This window comes from Bubalus kerabau, chromosome 1, assembly GCF_029407905.1.
Source record: "Bubalus kerabau isolate K-KA32 ecotype Philippines breed swamp buffalo chromosome 1, PCC_UOA_SB_1v2, whole genome shotgun sequence".
Lineage (NCBI taxonomy): Eukaryota > Metazoa > Chordata > Mammalia > Artiodactyla > Bovidae > Bubalus > Bubalus kerabau.
In genome coordinates, this window is record NC_073624.1 from 112,010,052 (window position 1) to 112,027,321 (window position 17,270).

General features: G+C 42.6%; 2 protein-coding genes and 1 long non-coding RNA gene across 3 annotated transcripts; 1 reads left to right on the plus strand and 2 right to left on the minus strand.

Moving 5' to 3' along the window:
* Positions 1 to 4,562: 4,562 nt before the first annotated feature.
* Positions 4,563 to 7,370, minus strand: MYF5 (myogenic factor 5). Its single transcript, XM_055586984.1, has 3 exons — positions 6,689 to 7,370; positions 5,763 to 5,838; positions 4,563 to 5,359 (listed from the first exon to the last, which is right to left on the minus strand). The coding sequence occupies exons 1-3, from the start codon at positions 7,187 to 7,189 to the stop codon at positions 5,169 to 5,171; spliced, it is 768 nt and encodes a 255-aa protein (XP_055442959.1). The 5' UTR covers positions 7,190 to 7,370; the 3' UTR covers positions 4,563 to 5,168.
* Positions 7,371 to 9,684: 2,314 nt separating this feature from the next.
* LOC129656300 (uncharacterized) lies at positions 9,685 to 10,700 on the plus strand. The gene is made up of 2 exons (XR_008716318.1): positions 9,685 to 9,899; positions 10,497 to 10,700. It is a non-coding gene; the product is annotated as an uncharacterized LOC129656300 (long non-coding RNA).
* Positions 10,701 to 14,580: 3,880 nt separating this feature from the next.
* On the minus strand, positions 14,581 to 16,495 carry MYF6 (myogenic factor 6). The gene is made up of 3 exons (XM_055586993.1): positions 15,876 to 16,495; positions 15,493 to 15,583; positions 14,581 to 15,277 (listed from the first exon to the last, which is right to left on the minus strand). Exons 1-3 carry the CDS (start codon positions 16,392 to 16,394, stop codon positions 15,159 to 15,161), a joined length of 729 nt encoding a protein of 242 aa, XP_055442968.1. The 5' UTR covers positions 16,395 to 16,495; the 3' UTR covers positions 14,581 to 15,158.
* Positions 16,496 to 17,270: the final 775 nt, after the last annotated feature.

Sequence of the window (17,270 nt, forward strand, 5' to 3'; positions counted from 1 at the left end):
AAAAAAGATTTTTGTTGGCACCAAACTTTTAAAGCATGATCACCAGCAGATATTTAGGCATTTTTCAATCCATATATTTAATAATGTTTTCAGGAGTATATCACTCTACATCATAGGTCTGATTTCTGTTGCCTTGACTTTATTTTTAGGCAGGATCTCCTCTACTGGAGTGACATGGAAGCTTCAGCCTAGAGAAAAAAACTCTCATATTATTTCCCTAGCAAAAATAGAACTTTCCCCCTACAGTTACAGCAAATATTTCAGGACTGACACTTACTGAACAACTTGGTCACACATCCATTCATGGAATAATCGTATGGTCAAAGACACACTCATGGTCAGGCTCACGAGGTACAATCAATCCCACCTGAACCACGTGGCCTGAGGAGAGGAAAGGGACAGTCCCCAAGGACAGACTTGCATGCTGTCTCCAGAAATGAGGGATCCAGGGAAGTTATGGGGGACAGGTTAAAGTCTTATGATATTCCTGGATCAAAATAGCCATAGTTTGGATTGAGGGGAGAGATTTGAGAGGTATTTAAGGAGAATAATTTTACAGGATTTTGTAATGAATTAGACAAGAGGTAAGGGAGATTGCTCCTTGGAAGGAAAGTTATGACCAACTTAGATAGCATATTCAAAAGCAGAGACATTACTTTGCCAACAAAAGTCCGTCTAGTCAAGGCTATGGTTCTTCCAGTGGTCATGTATGGATGTGAGAGTTGGACTGTGAAGAAAGCTGAGTGCCAAAGAATTGATGGTTTTGAACTGTGGTGTTGGAGAAGACTCTTGAGAGTCCCTTGGACTGCAAGGAGATCCAACCAGTCCATTCTAAAGGAGATCAATCCCTGTGTTCTTTGGAAGGAATGATGCTAAAGCTGAAACTCCAGTACTTTGGCCATCTCATGCGAAGAGTTGACTCATTGGAAAAGACTCTGATGCTGGGAGGGATTGGGGGCAGGAGGAGAAAGGGACGACAGAGGATGAGATGGCTGGATGGCATCACCAACTCGATGGACATGAGTCTGGGTGAACTCCGGGAGTTGGTGATGGACAGGGAGGCCTGGCGTGCTGCGATTCATGAGGTCGCAAAGAGTCGGACACGACTGAGCGACTGAACTGAACTGAAGGGAGATTGAAATATCAGGAGTATGTCCTAAGTTCCATGTTTGTATAACTGGTGATATCTGTCATTCACTGAGAGAATGACAGGGCACAAGGTTAAGATGTAGAGACAGAGTAGAACAGCATAAGCTTAATTTGGAATATGTTTACCTGGAGGTAACATTGAGACATTCAAGAGATATTAAGAATCTAAAGATCAGTTGGGTATGTAGTTGGATATATAGATCAGGGAAGATATCGGGGCTGGAGGATAAGCTTGCCCAGGGTTGGAACAGTCTAATTATTTTGAAGGTTGTAATGACGATGGAAAATGATAGAGGCAGAGCCAGATTCCCGTCAGTAGAATGGGAGAATGGTAACAAAATTGTGACTGCAAGTATATCCTAGTCATTATGGTAGATTAAATATGGACACAGATTCATTACTACTTCATCCATTGAAAGTGGAGTTTAGTTTGCTTCTCAGTGATTCTTGGTTGACTTTAGTAACTTTCTTGACCAGAAGAATGCAATAGACATAATTTTCTGGGACTTTCCATGCTAGATCATAAGGTGCCTTGTGATTTCCACCTGAGCCTCCTAGAGTATGTTGTATGAAGAGGCCCAAATAGCGTGTTCTTGGGAAAACATTAAAATCCATAAGCCTCTATTTCTTTATTTGCATAGTAATACACACTCAGTAATTTTTAGTTGCTGGTTTATCATTAGTGTTCGCTTAATCTGTAATGAAGGGAATTAAGTAGCATAAAAGGAGGTAAGATTTGGCTCTCCCTTTACAATGGATTATTTTTATAAGATTTTAATACTATAACAATTTTAGTGTCAACCATTAGTGTTATCATAAGCTATCATCGTGGCAAGTAAAATTAAAAGGAGAGCAATATGTTAATAATTTTAGACCCAGTTTAGACTTTGCATTAAATTTTAGATCCTTTGCTCAGCAAATGTGCTGTGTGAAACAATTAAATCATTAGTCCACTAAAATCAAACCAGAATTCTTAAAGAAATAAATTTGATGTTCTGTGCTTTTTGTGACAGTGTGGGAATATTCAGTGGTGATATTTTCAGGGATACTTTGCCATTTGAGCAGGGCTTTTCTGAAGTTACAAATAGCTGTACTCTAATACCATTCCCAGAAATACCACCTCTGAAAGTCAGAGAATTGAATTACTTCATTAATCTAGTAACTGTTGTAACCTCAAATAGAGAATTTCAGGAAATACCACTCTCAGATTAGGAATGCCACCTTAAAGAAGAATTTAGGGCTATAATAGAGCCAATAATTTTATTTGACTTGCATTTTTCAGATGAAAAAAAAGTAGGAGCAATCAAGACACCTTGATCTATATAACAGCTTGCTTCCAAATAGTACTTCCCAATTTCCATAACCTCACTGGACTCAGTTTTCCTATGTAGCCCAGTGAACTTGCCTTTCTTAGGCATAAGGAGAAAGGAATCTCTTTTGACTCTCATTTCCAGAGAACCCCCTCCCAATCAGACTACAAATGGGAAAGGGAATATTTTCCTTGTTTTCCTATAGATTGACTGTTAGTGGCATGTTTTCCAGCAGCGGAGGTGGGTCTGATGTAGTCTTAGTGGCAGCCCACCTGTTCACTCCAAGGAATTTGTAAGATGGCAAAATCCTGTCCTTACTTGAATATTTTGTTGCTATCACTGTTTCTCTGCTCTTCTCCCCTACTTTGTTGGAGAAGGGAAGATTTTTCTGGGTCTGGATTACTGTAACAAACTCCCAAAGGCCCTTGTCAAAAAGTATATATGACTGGATGTGATGTGTGTTGTGCTGAGCTGTTTACTGAGCAGATACCAGCCTTCACTGTTAGTCCACTGGAAATGAGATTAATTAAGCAAAGCTATCATGGAAAGTATTGTCTTTAATCATACATTGATCACCATCTGTATTGAATGCAGAGCACTGAAAAACTAAATACTTTGAGGCATTATTATATTAATTGAGAATATCAAGTACATTTGCAAGCAACTGGGGTTTGGTAGTAAAATTAATTTTTATTCACTTGAATTAAAAATTACATGGCTTTTCTGCTTACTTTTTAAAAATGCAACAATATGGTCATGCGTTTTAAAATTGAACTTAAAAAAAAGTCTTTAGATAGTTCCTTTTTTTCTAGTTCTACTTGGAACAACAAACTTCTAATTTCTTCATAGAAGTAAGAGACACTGTTTAACAGAAGTGAATCACTCAAACTGAAGTTGAAATTATATGTGAATCTTTATAATGCCCTCTTGGATTCTTTCTACTTCAAATCCTCACATTATCAAATCATGGATAAAGAAAGACTTATCTGTGTGCTAAAAGTCAGCATCCCGTATCAGGGCATGCTGCTAACAGAGTGGCAGTGGCTACAGCATTTTTTGAACCCATCCTGTCTTCTGTCCTTTTCTTTATGGAACAATGTCTATTCTTTTAACTCTGGTGACTGGACGAGCAGGAGAAAAAGCATATCAAAAATAAGGGCAAACCTTCCTGAGAACAGTACAACTGCCAAACTCCAGCAGAGCTCATATGCTTTGGCTGATGAATACATGTAACTGCAAACCCTTCGATATTTTGAACCGATTAGAGGAGAAGACAATTATCTTTATCTGCTCTCTATGAACAACCAACTCAGATGCTTCAATGATATTTCCTTTTCATCTCTCTCAAAGGTAATAAATCTTGTGAGAATTCTTCCAATGATTGACTACCTAATTTTCCACTTAATTGTTGTATTTTCATCTCAATTTCTAAAGGAGATTTATAAGTGATAAACAAAAAGGTACATGTCCATCATGCACACACAACACAGAATCATAAAATATAATTAATAAAATAAAAAAGGCTGTGAAAAGGAAGAAGGTAATTTAGAGTCTGTTTCACTTTACTATACATTGTGTAAATTTTCTTATGCCAGCACTTCAGTGATAGGAAAAAACAGCTCGATACCTTTAAATATTTTATTGGCAATAGTAATATACTAATGTATCAAGGTATTTTCAGGAAAATAGATATATATCACCTTAACTCATGATTTCTAATGTACTATACATATTATAATGATGTAATGTTGCACATTCTTTTTGTTTAAAAATCTGTTATTGTCCTGAATACCTTCTACCTTTGCTCCACATACACACAACTTTATGTTATATGGTACAACATTAAGATAAAATAAAAATTTTGGTTAGCAGACACCTTTGAAAGATGCTTGAAGTAGAAATGTGGTCTTTTCATCTGTGACACCAGCAGGGCCTGAGCTGAGTCCGCGAGATGCGGTTCAGATTTATCTACAAAACCCACTGTTTCAGTACTTTCAGCCCCGCCTTAAAGACACCATATTCCATTAGGAATATGAAATAGGAATAGAAAAAGACTGCCAATTCCATTAGGGGGTTCTTTTAACAAAATCATAAACCAGAATATTTCCTCACTTAAACAATTTTATTTATGGTGGAGTTTCCAAAAATCTCTTATATCTTGAAATCATCCACAAAGTACTATTTTGTGCTTAGATTAAAAATGTATTTCTTATAAGAAAATGTTAAAATATATACCATTAGGCAGTATTGTTATATTTTATTTAACACAATATAAATCAAAAGATTAAAGAGAAAAGCAAGACAGTTAAATATATTTAAAACTCCCTATAACTGATTTACATCTATTCTAATGTTTTAAAGAAAAAAAAAAGCACTAAACATCAGAGGTAATATTTTGATAAGCAATATTTATAAAAATATATAAGTTAAGCATTGCAACAAACTACCTTTGATGAACGGCCCCTATAAGAAATAATATCATTGGAACTATATATCTAAAGCAAAGATGAAGGAAAAGAAGAAAAAAAGAAAGTATAAATTGCAATAATGACTTTTTAAATACACTTTCTTATAAAGTGGCAAGATACTATTTACAAATTTACAACAGAAAAGAAATGTTTATTTACAGGTTGTCTTGCTTTGGGGTTTTTGGTACCTCCTTCCTCCTGTGTAATAGGCCTTCTGGCAGAACTGATCTAGATTTTTAGTTCATAGCACATGATAGATGAGCCTGGAACTAGAGGCCCCTGGAGTTGCAGGTTGAGAATCGGTGCTGGCAACTGGGGAGAGAGAGGCTGGATCCTGGAGAGGCAATCCAGGTTGCTCTGAGTTGGTGATCCGATCCACTATGCTGGATAAGCAATCCAAGCTGGATAAGGAGCTTTTATCCGTGGCATATACTAAGGACACAAGGAGAAAACCATTAAAAAAAAAAAAATCCTTGCTTATGCTGCCGCTTAAACTGCAGGTCAGCTCCTTCGAAACCCAAAGGTCAGGTAGTCACAGAAAGCCTGGTAGAAATTTGCAACAAATATCTAGCAATTCATGGGGATGAAGTTGGGGAGTGGAGAAGCACCTGGGTAATATTTCAAGCAAAAGCTCACTTCTGTGTGTATACGCATGGATGTATCTGTTAGGAGGATTTTGAGCAGAAGATGTGTGTTTATTTTGCCCTGCCCAAACCCCCATAAATACCATTCTGTTCTCTTCCCAGTACTGCATGGAAGAACAGACTCTACTTTGATAGGCTAAATTCTGAAGTTGAACTGGTCTTTAAACTCCTCTGAAGTCATGGGTTCTTACCATTTGGTACATCAGGACAGTAGACGCTGTCAAAACTGCTGCTCTTTCTGGACCAGATAGGGCTGTTACATTCAGGCTATAATAAAAGACACAGAAGAAGGCGTTTGTTTTCAGGTCTTGGCAAAAGGTGCTCCAATCTCGGGTGAGGCAGTGCTTGCCCACCAGCTCCATAAACTGACCACTCTCAATCACCTTTATTGCCTTGATTTAGGAAGGGCTAGCCTCACCAATCGCAAGGGCACTGAGGTCAATCTCTGTGCTTGGAGAAGAGGAGAGAGGCAGCAGAAAGAAGAGGGTGGAATTCAGCAGCAGTGTACACTGGGTTAACCATGCAAAATGGATTGGAGTAGAAGGAAGCCACACCAATTCAGAGAGAGAACACTTTCCCAAGGCAGAAACACATTAAAACCTGGCAGCGTTGGAGCAAACGCCCTGTGAAAAGAATGCATGAACATCTTTTAGCCAGGCATCAGCAGAGTAGGGGCTGGTGCCATGCAGGCATTTCTTTCTGTTTCTCCCTTCAGTTACAAACCGTGGGACAGTGGAGGCCTCAGACAGTTGCCTTTAGATGTTAGTGTATGTCAAGGTCCACTGGTAGTATACACTGGAAATAAACTGAGTAATGGAGAAAACATCTGACTGATCATTCACAGCCAGCTATCTCAAGTGACAACCTGCTCCTTCAGTGTGCACCTAGAGTAGGTAGCAAGTCAGGACAAAATCCTGTTCAACAGCTGTGTGCTGGCATCTGTCTAAATGTGGCATCTCTCTTCTCATCTAGATGTGGTAAGCCCCACCCCGCCCCCCAATAGCCAACTATCCACCAGTAACCACTGAATATCTGGTTGCTACACCTGGTCTAAATGAGATGTAAGGATTTTTATAAAAGTTGGGAAGGTCCTAGCAGGTACAGAGCCATCTCTTACCATGCCATCAGAGCAACTTGAGGTGGGGCTGGTGGGCTCAGAGCAGCTCTGCCCCGGCAGGCTATAGTAGTTTTCCACCTGTTCCCTTAGCAGCTCCTGCAGACTCTCAATGTAGCGAATGGCATTCCTGAGGATCTCCACCTTGGGCAGCCTCTGGTTAGGGTTGGTCGTGGTGCATCGCTTGAGCGTGTCGAAAGCCTGGTTGACCTTCTTCAGGCGTCTCCGCTCACGCATGGTGGCCGCCTTCCGCCGATCCATGGTGGTGGACTTCCTCTTGCATGCTTTGCAGGCCCACATGAGGCAGTGGCCGGCCTGGTGGTGGCCCGTGGGTGCTCGCACGTGCTCGTCCTCGTCTGAGCCTTGCAGGTCTGCCTTGTGAGCCCCGAAAGCAGCCACTCGCGGCTCAAACTCGTCCCCGAACTCGCCCTCGGGGGATGGGATGCAGGAACCGTCGTAGAAGTACTCAGAGGGCGAGAACTGGCAGCCGTCCATCATGTCCATCGTCTGCAGAGAGGCAGGGGGTGGGCCTGGACAGCAGAGAGATAGATAGGGGAGAAACCGGAGCCTGGCGCCGCTGAGGGCAGGGAAATCCCGGGCCGAGCTCCCTGGTCGGTATCTCTGGTAATTAACAAGGGCAGACGCCTGGCGGCCTGGGTCTGCCGCGCTGGGGCTGGAGCTCTTTATATATTCTTGGGGGAGGGAGGCCGGCCCCTGTGGCCCCGCACTATTAGCATATCCCACCGCAACCCCCGCCAGGGCTGTCTGGGCAAACCTCCGCCTTTTCTCTAGAGACAGTTTGCTGTTTACTGCCCCTTTTGACGCTAATGGTTTTACTGCGTTTCTGCTGGGGCGGAGGTGATGGCTCCCCAATCCGCTTACTTGCACTCTTTAGATTACCTAAACCAAGGGACACTTAGAGGGTGTCACAGACAAAAGCAACGAAGGAAATCCAACTTCGTACAATTGCTCTCACATTTAAAAAGAAAATCGGTAAATACAGCTACCCATTTCAGTTGACACCAAAAGCGGACCCGTGTTCCCAATATGAGACATGAGGGACCAACTATATTTTCAGGTATTTCTCTTTTTCGTGAACTTTAGTTGTGTCAGGAATTTTTTCAGCCAGTAGGCCAAATAACAGTTGCTAAAAACTTCAAGTGGCACTTTCAATAATGAAGTGGCTCTAGATTTTTTTTTTTAAAATCTGATTTGTTTCTCTTCAGATTGCCATTATGTAGGCTCTGTGTTATTGGGGGTAACCTGGCAGGTTCCTTTTCTCCAAAAACAGCTTGCTCTGAGTTTTCTCTCTGCTCATCTGAATGGCGTGGGCACAGGAGGGCCAGGTGACCAGGAACACACCTGGCTTCCTCTCCTTCCCGCTTATGCGCCTGTTTGCTGAGTGCCTCCTCCTGTGGTGGACCTGAGCAGGCGGAAGATCCACCCTGACCGCGTCTCTAAGATTTGTATTCTAAGAAACCAGGTTTTAGATGATGAACTCCTTCCCAGGGGCTCGTCTCCCTTCTCCCTCTTTCTGCCCCGCCCTGTCATTTCCACAGTCTAAACAGCCAAGCTGGGCTTCGGGGTCGCTAATTTTCTGCTTTCAGGCAAACTAACACCGTTACAGATGCGTCCCAGCTGCCGGCAGGGCAATCTTTCTTGGCTCGTGTAAAATTTCCAACTCCTTCGACCGGAGTAACTTCACACACTTTGGCGACAAAAGCCTTACAGAAAAGCAATCACAGCAGGGTCTTTGAAACTTCGTGGCTAGAAGGCGGGAGGGGAGGGCTTCCATTTAAGTGACAATGACCCTATTAATCAGCTTTTGTCAATCCTCCTCCACCCTGGCTTAACTCACTATTAAAATCACTTGCGGTAGGGGGTGGGGAGAGGATAGTTTTTATATATGGGAAAAAACTATTACTTCAAGGTCTACACAAATAGACTTGAATATTCTGAGGTTTTGGACCAGGCTTGTGGACTCATTAAAAGAAGCGAGTTCGCACCTTGATCTTGGGTCACAGTCCAGTAAACTGTTGTGACTCTGAATTAACAGGGGCTGAGGGGCCTTCTTTTCTATTACATTTTTCTAAAATTATTTCCTGAAAGCAACCCTGGCAGGCAGATTCCCCCATCTTCAGGGGCCAAAGAAGTATTAACTTTCAAAAGGGTGAAATATGCTCTCCAAAGTGAAGGCCCCAAAAAATCAGGGGTAGGAGAATGTCAGTCACTGAAGTTTGCTACAAACGTGCCTGCCGCTGTCCCCTTTCCCAAGTTCTGTCATCTCCAAGACAAAGACTCTACCTCCACCACCACCATCACCACCCCACCCCTTGAAAATCTGGCTCCTTTTCATACCAATGGACAGCTTAATTGGGCAGTGGGAATTCATCTGCACCTTATTTTTAGAACTGTTAACAAGTAGATGCCTTTGAAATGAATAGGTACCCAGGGCTACACCAGATAAAAGAATTGAGTTCCTAAAGGACCCATCCAGGGGAGTGGAAACATTCCAAAGTGTGCACGTTGCCACCTCAGAAGCACAGTAGTGGGTAGATATTCTCATCCAGAAATTCTCAGCCAGGGACCACAGGTTCTGGTCAGCAGCGATAGTAGCACTTTCTTTGGCTCTGTAGTCCAGACTGTCACACACTGGCCAAAGCAAATCAGACCTGTGTGCAAATTGAAGATTCGGGCACAAATAAATTTGCTCCTTCAAGTTTAAGTGGAAGATAGAAGTTATGCTTCTGGCTTGTCTTTCAGGCGATTTCTTTCCACAAGGCACCTAATGTGCTTTTCCCCAAAGTTGTTAAGCGTGGGATATTTGTAAGCAAACAATTAGGAAGAGTTTTCTCTTGGGAAGTACTGTTCCCAGCGCTTGCTATGTATGCACTCAGTTATGGCTTCTAACAATTCTGTGGCAACTGTAACTGGACCCATTATTAAAAGAAGGTAGCCAAGCTCGGGGAGTAAGTCATTTGCCCCAGGTCACTCAGAATTGGAAACTAGGCATCGCTTCTGGAGGGCTTGAGCTCCTAGAGGTGAATTTCATTTGTTTCCTTCGCCAATCAGTTCGGGCTCCGTGCGCGCCGTTAGCGCTCCAGAGCAGACACTCGCAAACGCAGGTCCGGGGAGCTTTCCCTCCGCTCCCGGCCTGAGAAGACGCTGTCACTCAGGAGGCCCTGTCAGGAACCAGAGGTTAAGGCTGTCTTTGGTAAGGTGATCTCAAAACAAATTTACCAGAGTGCCGCGGGCCAGTGGAACTAAAGAAGCCGAGAAAACACAAGCGCCCGGCGGCTTAATGGAACTTGCTGCGGGGGGGAACAGGGTCCAGGGTTGAGGACCCTCGGGACCTAAGCGCTGAAAAGAGGATCTCAGAGCACCAAAGTTAAAAACTGAGACAAAACTTTGAGACCTCTGTCAGGGGCTAGAGGAGAAAGAGATTAAAAAAAAAAAAAAAAAAAAATGGGAAGCAGGCTACAAAGAAGGTAGGAAGCCAATGCGTTCAGAGATGCCTGGGCCCCCCAAATAAGGAGATAACCCCCCTGTTCTTTTCCCAGGAGAGACCATGGGAGGGGAAAATGGGAAACTGAGTAAGAGAAAAACAGTTTTTTGGGTTTTTTTTGAGGGGGGAATATTGAACAGAGAAGTATAAAAAAAAAAAGTTAAAATTGACTTTTTAAAAAAGGTCTTTTCCATTGCTCTTCTACTCAAGAGAAGAGGGTGGCCTCTTCTCAAAATCAGACCATATTGGCTTTTGCTTCTCATAGAAAAGACTGAAAATACAATCTGTTTTACCCTATTTCTCCAGGGATATGGATGTCTTCCATGATCCACCACTGACTCTGCTAGGAAAATATCACAGTAGGCAGAAGATGAGAGGAAAAGTCAGTCCAGCTGGGTCATATAAATAAATGCTCGCTAAGATTCTGATGAAGCAGATATAATGGTTTTTAAATTTTTGAGTTATTTTACATTCTGAAGCAAAATAAACACATACTTTTCTTACAATTTAGACTTACGAGCAGGTTTTAATTGCAAAGACCTTTAAGTAATCATCAACTTTTTTTTTTTTTTTTTTTTTGAGAGCCTATTTTAGTTTGAGCATTATGGCAACAATCCTAGTGTTGATGGACAGACCACACCAGCAAAATGATGCTCAGAGCTTCCTTTTCTAGTAAAAGTTGCCCACCCTAGGAATTCTGCATGATTGAAAATTCTCCGTGTTTCTCTCAGCAGGAGAAATTAAATATACATAGGAAGATAAGTTCATTTCAATTCACTTCTGCCCCTACCTGAGACCTTATCAACTCCTGGATAATGGAAGTTGTTCTTGAAATTTTGCTCATTATATTTGACATAACAATGTGCTGAACAATTTCAAACCACTATTAGTTCCGGGAACCAGGCACACCTAAGTAAACACATTAGTACCTGCCAAAGCTGCTGGAAGAATTTGTGGAGAAGACAGCTGAGGAAGACATCGGCCTCTGCCTAGTTCGAAGACTCCCAGGAGAGATCAAAGGCCTAAGTAAGGACTTTAAGCAGCCTTGAGAGTAGAGAAAGTAGGCAGTCTTTGCAGCATTGTCTTTGTTCCAGCACATGGCATAGGCATTCCATCTCACAGGCTGACTCTGAACTAGGCTTGCAAAAAATTGCTTTTTCAGAATGAAACCTCTAGGAAGGAGGGTCATCTTTTGTAGCACTGCTGACTCTAAGGGAGTGGCTGGAGGAGTCTGTTGGAGAAATGCCTTGATAGCTTGGCTCTTTAAGGAAATGTCATGTTATCGCTAATTTACAAATGCATTAGATTTGGAGATGGGATATTCATAGTTTGAACTAAAATTTTTTAAAATATTTTTTCCAGATAAGGTGTTGTAGGAGCAAAGTTTTGAGATGAATAAAGGGGACAAAATATTACTAAGAGAAGAGCACAGATGGGTAAATTCTAACTTTGAATTTAAATGTCTTAATAAGGGTGAAGGTCACTATAGCAACCCAAGACTTCTGTACCAATCTCAAGAGGAGTTGGGATCACTGATTTTTAGCATCATACCTCCACCCCCAAATCATATGAAAGAGTCTGAAAAAAAAAAAAAGAGTCCTTTAGACAAAGGGTATTTCCACTATTTTCAGGCTTGAAATTCAATGATCCAGGTGTGATGATTAAAGTTAGTTTAAGAAAGCTAACATTTGATGTTCTACAGATTATTTCTTTGGTAACATACAAGAGAAAATCACTTGTTATTTTATACTTAATAACCTCTGAAATGAGGCTCCAGTTTAAATCTCAAATTGCTTATCTTTACCGAGTTATTAACATCTTGATTTTCTGTTTCCACAGCCCTGTTTGTTTTGGCTTTGGCCTTAGTCAAGATTACCATCATTAATATCAAATAAAAACATTTTAATTGCAAACACACCAAGGATTCACTGGGAAGCCTACCATGTCAGTTGTAGCAGTGGAGGTCACATGAAGTCTTTGGGAAATATTTGCTCTATTTAATGAAGAGACTTTCTATGGGCAAACTTATTCCAAACAATTTCTCAGGTTACTCAACTAAGAAAGATAAAGAGGATTTGGTTTGCAAAGACCAAATAAAATCTATCAGCAAGTAAAGTCCATGAATTGATAAAAAACATTCTGCTGCTGAGCAGCTTATAACACAAATCTTATTATAAATATATGTGCAATTATAAAGTTAAATGAGTTTACCTGCTCGGTTATGATATCTTATTTCAGTTGAGGCATGAATCTGATTTTCTAAAATATAGAGGTGTGTGTATGTGTGCATGTATATATATATATGTATATATCCCATATATATATATTAGGAAATCACTATTGATTCTCAGAAAAAATCACAGATACATAAAAAGCATGATTAAGAGGTATGCATACAATCAAGACATTTTCATTCACATGTATTCAGATTAGATAATTTGCAATGCTTGACCACATACATTTTAATTAAATGACTTCTCTAATTTGGAGTTTACTAGCTAATTACTCTCGAGAAAGAGCTTTTGAAAAACAGTTGTCAAATTCAGTCCAATTATCCTACAGACCATAAATGTATCTTCTCCTTTCTCAAGGCTTCTCTTTCATGATACATAAACGATTAAGGGAGGAAGTTGGAAGCCATTGTTGTGGACTGGCTCAAAATCCTGTCTCTCTGCCAGAGAGAGGAAGACTCTCTGCTCCAAAGTATCCTTTTCTCATAATAAGAAATAACAGCAGGACTTCTCTCACAGATCTTTGTAGGATTATATGAGTTAATAGGTAAAGTGTTAGGAATGGCTCATTCATCTGGCTGTTGGTCTCATTGTTATTAATACTCTCCCAGCCAGAGCCTGAAAAGTTAGACAACTAAATCTGAAGGAACTGGGACTTTTAGTGGAAGAAAAGCTGCTCACTTTTCATTAGTGACTAGATGGTAAATCTAGTCACTAATGAAACATAAAAACAGCTAACATTTAATGTTTATTTTGTGTCCCATTTTGGTTAAAGACTTCACAGTGAACCTTCACAACCCCAGGAATTATATAATGAGGAAACAGGACAAAGAGGAGCAGCAACGATTCAATCCAGTTATCAGCCCACAGACGTTCAGCAGTTTGCCTCCACTCACCCTCCCACCTGCTGCTTTCACACTTTTGCGAGGGATCATATGTCCAGATCAGTTTCCTCTATGTAGCTTTCTACATTTTAAGAGTATTTTAGGAGAAACGAATTATTCATGCGCCCAGAAATTTGCGTAACTGTTATAGGCAGGCACAGGCCTTTTGAAATGCTGAAAGGGCAAGATACTGCTTCTCGCCTGCAGGGGGCGCGGTCTGTGGCGGCATCTGGGACTTGAGTGGTGGGCGTCAGGTCCAGGCTGGGGCATTGGGTAGCAAGGTTGGGCTAGGGGATACTGGGTTCGATTTGATTTTTCACATTTTTGAACTGGACAGTAGCTGTGGAGAAAAAGAGGAAAGGAAGCAGTTAAGGGAGGAGGGGGAGGGAGTGAAAGTGCCATCTACAGAAGGAGAGAGAGAAGTAGCGATTCCAAAGCAATGATTTGCCCTCCTCCTAGGCTTTGCTTCCCACCGCGATTCTTGGTGGTCGCTTCTTCCTGAGGTTACAGGGTAAACAAACCTGGCACACGTTGTAAAACCCTCACCGTGAGGGGCTCCTGGGGCTTCAGGCCTCTCTGGGGCTTCGCTGTTTAGTCCAGCTAAGAGGTTTCATGTGTGCTGTGGTCTTTTGCCCTCAGCCAGTTAACCCTTACCTCTCTGGAGGCAACCTTCCATCAAAGACGCCTACCCTACCTCAGGAGACAGATCGTCCCCCTTCTTTTATCTTTCTATTTGGAAAACAAACCCAAACCACAAGAGGCCTAGAGGATATTCCAGTCTTCAAGCCACCAGTCTAGTTCAAGAAAACCAGGCAGGGACCAGAGACCTTGCTTGGAGGCCAGGGCAGTCCTTGGTACACCATGTGAATGCTTCCTCAGGAAGGGCGCTGCCTGTAGCGTCAAAGAGGGAAAGTAACTGGGGCAAAATTAGCTGAATTTTTTTTTTTTTTTTTTTTTGGTGTGTGTGGTTATTTCTTGTAAGGATGAGACTTTCTTGGATTGAAGGATTCAGTTATTAATTTTGATAAAGTAAATCTCACCCAGATCTCCAGGTAAAGGGCTCTGTGTTTTAACTAAAAGAAGAAACGGGATGTTGATAAAAGGGAAAAGGACGGATTCCTTCCAAATGGTCTTCACTTCTAACCACAAATGTGAGATCTACATGAGACAAAAAAATGAAAAGTTTAATTCAGGCACAGGAAAACAACTCATTTTCCTCCTTTTAAATCGACCCATAGGTCAAATAAATGGGTTTGGGTGGTGTCTAAATTAAAATGTGGTTCACCTTTATTTATGCCCTCTAAACATATTTTTTTTTCAGTTGAATCAAATTAGACCAACTTTTGTTCATATAGAAACTTATATTTTAATATTACAATACCAGGATCCTCGCACATTTTATATACAATATGTCACTCCACATTTAAAATATATTTCTTAGGTTTACATAAAAAATGAAAGTACTAATGTTATTTACAAAAATACATTCAATACCACTAACATTTAGATGCAACGTTCCCACTTTGCTTTAAACAGGAATGAACTTCTTCTGAACATGGCACAAAAGGATCACCATAATAAAAGTAAATATGTTACAAAACCAACCAAACACAAAGTAAAACCGCTGATCTAAGCCACTCGCGGTTCCCAAGATACAAGCCCAAAGCCGAAAGGCTTTTTCATCCGAGCGTGCACAGCAGTTTCCAAAAAGTTTCTTTGTGAATATGTCTCCTTCCCTATCATAAACTCCTGGGTCTGGCTTCCTAAATATTAACGTAACATGATCTAAAGGATTAGGCGAAGCAGGGAGGGTGGGATCTTCCTGCTCCGTGGAGAACGTCCGGACCACTGAGTTACTTCTCCACCACCTCCTCCACGCAGGGGAGTTTGTGTTCCTCCGAGGAAATGCTGTCCACGATGGAAGAGAGGCATCGAAGGCTACTCGAGGCCGATGAATCAATGCTTGTCCCTCCTGGGAGCAGAAAATACACAGACACATAAACATACTTCCCATGGAAGGAAGGCAGCTCTGCTCCCCGCGCGAGGCGCGGTCCCCGCGTTGGGAGCGCCAGCTCGCAGGGCACATCCCGGTTCCCGCTCGGCTCCGAGCATTGTTTTCTGCCCCCACAGAACTTCCCAGCCCCCTCCCGGGAGTTTCTCTAGTAGCCCTGTGCCCTTTTACTTTACCTTCCTTGGCAGTTATCACGAGCCCCCTGGAATGATCCGAAACACTTGGCCACTGGGAGCTGCAGGTGCGCAGGAAATCCGCACCCTCAAGCTGGAGGAAAACCGAGGCAGCAGATTAGTCAAGAAACATGGGTTCCGGGGGTGGGTTAGGGGGCCGTTGGTGGGGGTGTCTCCCCTGTTTCCTCAGGCCGGGTACGAATTTCCTGCCTCTTGCAGGCACCCCGTGTTCACGGGTCACCGGGGGTTCATTAGAGAGGGAGCGGGAGGGGAGGGCGAGGAAGGGGGCCGGGAACGGAGACCGAGCAGCTGGAGGTTAAGGCCCCGAGGAAGGCACCTAATCAGCCTATCCATTCCCCGGCCCCGGCGGCAGCATCTGGGCTCACATTTTCTTGCTTGGGTCTGTAGCTGAAGGGGTCCACCCCTAACTCCTGCATTTTGTCCTGCTGATCCAGCCGGTGCAGCAGGTCCTGCAACCGCTCGATGTAGTTAATGGCGCTCCGCAGAATCTCCACCTTGGGCAGCCTCTGGTTGGGGTTGGCCACAGTCCGTCGCTTCAGTGCCTCGAAGGCCTCGTTGATTTTCTTGAGCCGCCGCCTCTCGCGCAGGGTGGCGGCCTTCCGCCGGTCGGTTGGGGCAGATTTTCTCTTGCAGGTCTTGCAAGCCCAGATCAGACATTGGCCGGGACAGTGGGGAGGCTGCAGGCCTGGGGGCGCCAGGACATGTTCCTCTCCACTGCTGTCGCTCCCGGCTTCTGGGGGCATTTGGTCCTGGCAGGGCGACAGGGTACCATCACTCCCTGGATACAGAGGAGAGCCCTCTGCTACTTCTAAGGGCTGCAGGGTAACATTTTCCCCGTCCAAGTAGAAGAAATAGGAGCCAGTTTCAAAAAGGTCCATCATCATGTTCTCTTCCTTGGCCTCTGACTTGGTCTGAACAGGGTGATGGGCTCAAAAACTCAGAAGGTTCTGGGTGGTTACCCAGATGGCATTTAATTAGTGCGGTGACATAAGTCGCCCCAGCTTTATATATAGTAGCTCCTGAAACTCAATCCAACTTTTAGCTGTCATGGAGCATCAGTCTCTCAATGTGATTACAGCCAGTGCTCTCTAGAACATCTAGTTTGAAAGAAAACTGAGAACTGTCACCTTCAGAATGATGTGACAACCTATATGCAGGACAGGTTAAAACAAAATACATAGACTCCTAAATTTAAACAAAGTATCGAACACTTCAATTGGGGACACTTTAGAGACCAACCTGCTTACAGGACAAATTCAAAACAACTGGGGATTAACACTGCACTGTTCCCCTCCCCCAGGCTCATCTGAATTCTAAGTATAGACCCATGATGAAAGATTTCAAAGGCAATAGCCATTGCTCCAAAATAGCTTGGTTAATATTTGCAGAGTGGTTCAGCTCTTTTCTCTCTCCTGCCTCTCAAAAAGATGCTATTCCTGTGATAAAACCATTACAGTCCTTCCAAGGTTATACATGACTTTCAGGCTTCAGCCTCCATAGCAGCAGGTAAATCTCTTTCCTCTCTTTTACTAAGGTTGTATGACAGTTTGGGAGCTGGAAGGGGTGGCTAGAGGGTGCTCAGATTCCTTCCTTGGCTATCTTTTTCTGGAGGGTGGCAACGTAAGATCTGAATTCCATACCCCTCCATGGTGGACCAGTAGTACCTATAAGGTAAGGGGTGGGACTGAGGATGGGGATGCAATGAATGTAATAATGTCTCTTGAGTAATAGTTTTAGTGGAAATAAGACTCATAGCTATT

Coding starts and splice junctions, on each gene's coding strand:
- MYF6 (XM_055586993.1), bottom strand. CDS start 16,394: ATGATGATGGACCTTTTTGAAACTGGCTCCTATTTCTTCTACTTGGAC. Junction 15,584..15,875: donor ACAGACCCAAGCAAGAAAAT/GTGAGCCCAGAT, acceptor GTTTTCCTCCAG/CTTGAGGGTGCGGATTTCCT. Junction 15,278..15,492: donor CGTGATAACTGCCAAGGAAG/GTAAAGTAAAAG, acceptor TTCTGCTCCCAG/GAGGGACAAGCATTGATTCA.
- MYF5 (XM_055586984.1), bottom strand. CDS start 7,189: ATGGACATGATGGACGGCTGCCAGTTCTCGCCCTCTGAGTACTTCTAC. Junction 5,839..6,688: donor CAAGTTGCTCTGATGGCATG/GTAAGAGATGGC, acceptor CTTTTATTATAG/CCTGAATGTAACAGCCCTAT. Junction 5,360..5,762: donor CTGTCCTGATGTACCAAATG/GTAAGAACCCAT, acceptor TTGTGTCCTTAG/TATATGCCACGGATAAAAGC.